The sequence below is a fragment of the Trematomus bernacchii genome, unplaced genomic scaffold (assembly GCF_902827165.1).
Source record: "Trematomus bernacchii unplaced genomic scaffold, fTreBer1.1, whole genome shotgun sequence".
NCBI classification, from domain to species: Eukaryota; Metazoa; Chordata; class Actinopteri; order Perciformes; family Nototheniidae; genus Trematomus; species Trematomus bernacchii.
In genome coordinates, this window is record NW_022987781.1 from 138,707 (window position 1) to 146,412 (window position 7,706).

The following is a 7,706-nucleotide window of genomic DNA, read 5'->3' on the forward strand; positions in this document are numbered from 1 at the left end:
CCGGTGCAGATGGAACCCTGACATTTGATTATAATATCTTTCATTATACCGATATCAACATATTATATCCTCCCAGGTGCAGCTGAAGAAGAGCCTCTCCTCCAGCCTCATGCAGAGTAACTCATATATCCACATGTTACCTCCAGGTGCAGCTGAAGAAGAGCCTCTCCTCCAGCCTCATGCAGGAGTAACTCATATATCCACATGTTACCTCCAGGTGCAGCTGAAGAAGAGCCTCTCCTCCAGCCTCATGCAGAGTAACTCATATATCCTCATGTTACCTCCAGGTGCAGCTGAAGAAGAGCCTCTCCTCCAGCCTCATGCAGAGGTAACTCATATATCCACATGTTACCTCCAGGTTGCAGCTGAAGAAGAGCCTCTCCTCCAGCCTCATGCAGAGTAACTCATATATCTACATGTTACCTCCAGGTGCAGCTGAAGAAGAGCCTCTCCTCCAGCCTCATGCAGAGTAACGTCATATATCCTCATGTTACCTCCAGGTGCAGCTGAAGAAGAGCCTCTCCTCCAGCCTCATGCAGAGTAACTCATATATCCACATGTTACCTCCAGGTGCAGCTGAAGAAGAGCCTCTCCTCCAGCCTCATGCAGAGTAACTCATATATCCACATGTTACCTCCAGGTGCAGCTGAAGAAGAGCCTCTCCTCCAGCCTCATGCAGAGTAACTCATATATCCACATGTTACCTCCAGGTGCAGCTGAAGAAGTGCATCTCCTCCAGCCTCATGCAGGCGTACCAGGCGTGCAAAGCGATCCTCATCAAGCTGCTCTCGCGCCCGAAGGCCCTCAGCCCGTACCACCTGCGCAGCGTGATGCTCTGGGCGTAGCGACCGCCCTGCCCGCCTCCTCCTCCTCCAGGAGCACTTCTTCCGCTGCTTCATGCTGGGCCTCATCGACGACCTGCAGCACTGCCTGCTCAACAAGATGTGCCCCACACTACTACTTCATCCCACAATGCAACATGCTGGGAGACGCTGTCCGACGAGGGGCGGCCATGCTGCACGCCAGAAAGGTAACGTTCAAGGTCCCCTATATGCTGTTTTTATTACTTTATTACAGGTGCTCAGATAATCATACAGAACAGTGGGCAAACAGGAGTTAATGAGCTGCAGACTGACTGAGGGTAGTTTAGCTCTGAGCGCAGGGTTAGTGAAAAGAGTCCAGGAAACTTATTTAAAAGTTAACAGCATTTAATTAAACAATTGATACGATGAAATGTGCAAGGGATATCTGCTTCCCCCCTTGGTCGGCTGTTCGTCACGTGGGTCGGCCTGTTCCGGATCACGTGGGGTCGGCTGTTACGGTCACGTGGGGTCGGCTGTTCCGGTCACGTGGGGTCGGCCTGTTCCGGTCACGTGGGTCGGCTGTTCCCGGTCACGTGGGGGTCGGCGTGTTCCCGGTCAAGGGGGTCGGCTGGTTCCCGGTCACGTGGGGTCGGCTGTTCCGGTCACGTGGGGTCGGCTGTTCCGGTCACGTGGGGTCGGCGTTGTTTCCGGTCACGTTGGGGTCGGCTGTTCCGGTACTGTGGGGGCGGCTGTTTCCGGGCACGTGGGGTCGGCTGTTCGGTGTCACGGGGTCGGTCTGTTCCCGGTCACGTGGGGTCGGCTGTTCAGGTCACGCGGGGTCGGCTGTTCCGTTCACGCGGGGGGCGGTGTTCCGGGTCCGCGGGGTCGGCTTGTTCCCGGTCAGCGCGGGGTCGGCTGTTCCGGTCACGCGGGGTCGGCTGTTCCGGTCACGTGGGGTCGGCTGTTCCGTCACGTGGGGTCGGGCTGTTCCGGTCACGTGGGGTCGGCAGTTCCGGTCACGTGGGGTCGGCTGTTCGGGTCCGTGGGGTCGGCTGACCGGCTGTTCCGGTCACGTGGGGTCAGCTGCGGTGAAAGAGGTCGATTTTCAACTGGCTTCACGTGTTATCAACTGTAGTCTTCTCCTATTGGCCGGCGTCGACGGGGGCGGGTCCAAGGCACATCCTGTTGTTTTCTGATGTTAGTTTTACAATCTTCTAATATCTGTTGGTTTAAACATTCCCTAAGAATAATATTGCAGCGTGAATAAGTGAGGGTTAAAGACAGTCTGTTTAGTGTGCAACACCACGTGTCATTTCTCCTTCAATTCACTTTCACAAAATGTAATATTAGCCACATGCTAATGCTAAATTGAAGCTAACAATATTTACTCGCAAAACCGGAAGTCGAGTGTGAACATCCGGTTTCAGAATAAAGCAGCTTTAAATTAAAACGGTGTATTTAATTTAAATTACGCCATATAAATATTGATTTTATTTCTTACACTGGTTTGTTAGACACAGATTGGTTGATCAGAGCTATTCTAACATTGTCTCAATATCTTCTTCTGACTTTTCTCTTTCTGATTTGAAACTGTGTGAACATCAGTACGGAGGCCGGCAGGAGCAAACGTGCTCAATCACTTTCTTTAGTGGAATTACGCTGCAGATTCAGAAACAATGCAAGAGTTTTCTACAAGCTTTCCATCCGTTTTTAAAGTCTAATAGAGGTCTTAATGTCCAACATTCATCAGATTCAGCCGACAGAGAGAACAGATATGGACCCTTTCTGGTTAAACCTGACATTTTCTATCGTGAAAAAGTCAGAAATGGACTCAGCATCCTCAATAACCCATAAAAACACTACAAAACTGTCCAAATCTGCCCAGACAGGTCTCAGATATAAACATGTCACCAAACAGATCATTGCTGCATCCCAAAACATCCGCTGCACCTGGGAGCAGACGCCATCCATTCATCTTAATATCACTAAAATTACCTTGGTTGCTGATTGGCTAATGGGTACACAAGACCAAAACATCGTTATGACATCATAAAGTGGCCAAATCTGATCAGCTCATTTTCAGACAGGTTTTTTACACTTTGGCTCGACCAAAAATCGTTTATAAATGTGCTATATAAATAAAACTTGATTTGATTTGATTTGATTAATAGAAATGGATCAGGACAAAAAGAGAGAGAATCTCTTTCCACAGAGGGGACACATGTTGATGAAGAAGAGACATGAAGAAGAGGGGACACAGTTGATGTAGAAGAGACAGAGACATGAAAAGAGGGGACACATGTTGATGAAGAAGAGACATGAAGAAGACTGGGGACACAGGTGATGTAGAAGAGACATGAAGAAGAGGGGACACATGTTGATGTAGAAGAGACATGAAGAAGAGGGGACACATGTGATGTAGAAGAGACATGAAGAAGAGGGGACAATGTTGATGTAGAAGAGACATGAAGAAGAGGGGGACCAACATGTTGATGTAGAAGAGACATGAAGAAGAGGGGACACATGTGATGTAGAAGAGACATGAAGAAGAGGGGACAATGTTGATGTAGAAGAGAATGAAGAAGAGGGGACACATGTTGATGAAGAAGAGACATGAAGAAGAGGGGACACATGTTGATGTGAAGAGAGACATGAAGAAGAGGGACAATGTTGATGAAGAAGAGGACATGAAGAAGAGGGGACACATGTTGATGTAGAAGAGACATGAAGAAGAGGGGAACATTGTTGATGAAGAAGAGACATGAAGAAGAGGGGACACATGTTGATGTAGAAGAGACATGAAGAAGAGGGAGACACATGTTGATAGAAGAAGAGACATGAGAAGAGGGGACACATGTTGATGAAGAAGAGACATGAAGAAGAGGGGGACCACTATGTGATGTAGAAGAGACATGTAAGAAGAGGGGGACACATGTTGATGAATAAGAGACATGAAGAAGGGGGACACATGTGATGGAGAACGAGGAACATTGAAGCAGAGGGAGACACACTGTTTGATGTAGAAGAGACATGACGAAGAGGGGACACATGTGATTGTAGAAGAGACATGAAGAAGAGGGGACACATGTTGATGAAGAAGAGACATGAAGAAGAGGGGACATGTTGATGTAGAAGAGACATGAAGAAGAGGGGACACATGTTGATGTAGAAGAGACATGAAGAAGAGGGGACACATGGTGATGTAGAAGAGACATGAAGAAGAGGGGACACATGGTGATGTAGAAGAGACATGAAGAAGAGGGGACACATGGTGATGTAGAAGAGACATGAAGAAGAGGGACACATGGTGATGTAGAAGAGACATGAAGAAGAGGGGACACTGTGATGTAGAGACATGAAGAAAGGGGACACATGGTGATGTAAGAGACATGAAGAAGAGGGGACACATGTTGATGTAGAAGACATGAAGAAGAGGGGACACATGTTGATGTAGAAGAGACATGAAGAAGAGGGGACACATTTGATGAAGAAGAGACATGAAGAAGAGGGGACACATGTTGAGTAGAAGAGACATGAAGAAGAGGGGACACATGTTGATGTAGAAGAGACATGAAGAAGAGGGGACACATGGTGATGTAGAAGAGACATGAAGAAGAGGGACACATGGTGATGTAGAAGAGACATGAAGAAGAGGGGACACATGTTGATGTAGAAGAGACATGAGAGAGGGGACACATGTGATGTAGAAGAGACATGAAGAAGGGGACACTGTTGATGTAGAAGAGACATGAAGAAGAGGGGACACATTGTGATGTGAAGAGACATGAAGAAGAGGGACACATGTTGATGTGAAGAGACATGAAGAAGAGGGGACACACTGTTGATTAAGAAGAGACATGAAGAAGAGGGGACACATGTTGATGTAGAAGACATAGAGAGGGGACACATGGTGATGTGAAAGACTGAAGAAGAGTGGGACACATGTTGATGTAGAAGAGACATGAAGAGAGGGGACACATGTTGATGTAGAAGAGACATGAGAAAGGGGACCATGTTGATGTAGAGAGACATGAAGAAGAGGGGACCCATGTTGATGTAGAAGAGACATGAAGAAGAGGGGACACATGTGATTGTAGAAGAGACATGAAGAAGAGGGGGACACATGTTGATGTAGAAGAGACATGAGAAGAGGGGACACATGTTGATGTAGAGAGACATGAAGAAGAGGGACACATGTTGATGTAGAAGAGACATGAAGAAGAGGGGACACATGTTGATGTAGAAGAGACATGAAGAAGAGGGGACACATGTTGATGTAGAAGAGACATGAAGAAGAGGGGACACATGGTGATGTAGAAGAGACATGAAGAAGAGGGGACACATGTTGATGTAGAAAGACATGAAGAAGAGGGGACACATGGTGATGTGAAGAGACAAGAATGAAGGGGGACACATGTGATGTAGAAGAGACATGAAGAAGAGGGACACATGTTGATGTAGAAGAGACATGAAGAAGAGGGGACACATGTGATGTAGAAGAGACATGAAGAAGAGGGGACACATGTTGATGTAGAAGAGACATGAAGAAGAGGGGACACATGTTGATGTAGAAGAGACATGAAGAAGAGGGGACACATGTTGATGTAGAAGAGACATGAAGAAGAGGGGACACATGTTGATTAAGAAAGAGACATGAAGAAGCGGGGAAGGGACACATGTTGATGTAGAAGCGACATGAAGAAGAGGGGACACATGTTGATGTAGGAAGAGACATTGACGAAGAGTGGTGGACACATGTTGATGTAGAAGAGACATGAAGGAAGAGGGGACCACATGGGTGATGTAGAAGAGACCTGAAGAAGAGGGGACACATGTTGATGTAGAAGAAGGACATGAAGAAGAGGGAGGACCCATGGTGATGTAGAAGAGTACGATGAAAGAAAGCGGGGACACATGTTGATGTAGACAGAGACATGAAGAAGAGGGGCACACATGTTGATGTAGAAGAGACATGAAGAAGACGGGGACACATGTTGATGTTAGACGAGGAACATGAAGAAGAGGGGACACATGTTGATGAAGAAGAGACATGAAGAAGAGGGGACACATGTTTGATGTAGAAGAGACATGAAGAAGACGGGGACACATGTTTGATTGTAGAAGAGACATGAAGAAGAGGGGACACATGTTGATGTAGAAGAGACATGAAGAAGAGGGGACACATGTTGATGTAGAAGAGACATGAAGAAGAGGGGACACATGTTGATGTAGAAGAGACATGAAGAAGAGGGGGACACATGTGATGTAGAAGAGACATGAAGAAGAGGGGACACATGTTTGATGTAGAAGAGACATGAAGAAGAGGGGCACATGTTGATGTAGAAGGAGACATGAAGAAGAGGGGACACATGTTGATGTAGAAGAGACATGAAGAAGGGGGAGGGGACACATGGTGATGTAGAAGAGACATGAAGGAAGAGGGGACACATGTTGATGTAAGAAGAGACATGAAGAAGAGGGGACACATGTTGATGTAGAAGAGACATGAAGAAGAGGGGGACACATGTTGATGAGGAAGTGGATTTTGAGAATAGGTTAACTGTAATGGCTCTTTGTTCTGCTGTAACAATGTGGGACTAATAAAGGTATTCTCTTTGGTCCTGAAAGCTGTCCTCGGTGCGCTCTGACCCGGCGGAGCACCTCAGATCCACCATCGAGCACGCCAAGGCGGCCAATCGGATGACAGAAGAGCTCCAGTGGAGGGAGGGCAGCCAATCGGTGCCTCAGAGCGACTCGGCAGCAGACAGTCCGCCGACGACCGGCTGGCCAAGAAGCTCCAGCAGCTGGTGACGGAGAACCCCGGGAAGTCCATCTCTGTGTTCATCAACCCGGACGACGTGACCCGGGCCGCACTATCAGGATCGATGACAAGTTCTTCTGAGGAGACTGCTTTTCCTCCTCTTCTTCCTCTTCTTCCTCTTCTTCCTCCTCCTCTTCCTCCTCCTCCTCTTCCTCATAGTTTATGTTCCTCTGCCACAGAGTGACGTGAGGTGATCGTCTCGTTGTGTTTCACAGTTTTTTATTTTTCTACCCCTCACTTTGTGCCCTGTGTTTTTTACCTTTAGCTCGATGCCTTCTCGACAAACAGCTGATTAGCAGCAGGTCGTTTAAAAAAGAGGGACGAGGAAAACGTCCATCTTTAAATACGAAGCGCAGAGTTTAATTATCAGGGATCTCCGGGAGCGAGACGGCACCTGAACCTCCTGTGGGGACTCACTAAGAACATCCCAAACATATAAAAATGTGATGTCTTAATTATAACTAATTATTTATTATTATTATTATGAATGACTTTTTTGAGAGTGTTTTCACAATAATTAATGACATCGCAATTCATTTTCGGTCCTTATTCCTCTAAATTAAAAGATCTCCAATTAATATTGAGATATTACATTTGAATTATGAGATTCAAATCAAAGATGAGACAGAAATGTGAGATTAAAACAATTAAAACAAACTTAAAGGTGGGGTAGGTAAGTTTGAGAAACCGGCTCGAGATACACTTTTTGTTATATTCCATGGAATGCTCTTAACATCCAGATAGCAATGAATTATGGAAGCCTTAGTACTGTAAAAGGTAGGGCTGTGCAATTAATCGTATATTAATCTCGATTACGATTTTGGCTTGCAACGATTACGAAAACAACGTAATCAAATAAAACGATTATTATTTTTATTAAAAAAAAAAAAAATGTAATTATTTTTTTTAATGGTTTTTCAGTTGAATTATACTTAAAGTTCAGGGTAATCAACTGTTCAAAACATACTGTTCAAAACATTTTTTTCAATAAATAGATGTTTTCAAAGTAAATGAATAATCGTTTGTAATAATCGTGATATCAATTATTGACCCAAATAATTGTGATTATGATTTTGCCATAA

At 45.7% G+C, this 7,706-nt stretch overlaps 1 protein-coding gene across 1 annotated transcript in view; it reads left to right on the forward strand.

The window, feature by feature from the left end:
• The window catches only part of LOC117497369 (protein MB21D2-like), a 17,504-nt gene extending 10,022 nt beyond the window's left edge, over positions 1 to 7,482 (forward strand). Inside the window, 6 exon segments of the mRNA XM_034149329.1 lie at positions 711 to 842; positions 844 to 954; positions 956 to 1,030; positions 6,432 to 6,555; positions 6,558 to 6,673; positions 6,676 to 7,482. Coding sequence (XP_034005220.1) covers positions 711 to 842; positions 844 to 954; positions 956 to 1,030; positions 6,432 to 6,555; positions 6,558 to 6,673; positions 6,676 to 6,705 — 588 coding nt within the window. The 3' untranslated portion in view covers positions 6,706 to 7,482.
• The last annotated feature ends 224 nt before the right edge of the window (positions 7,483 to 7,706 follow it).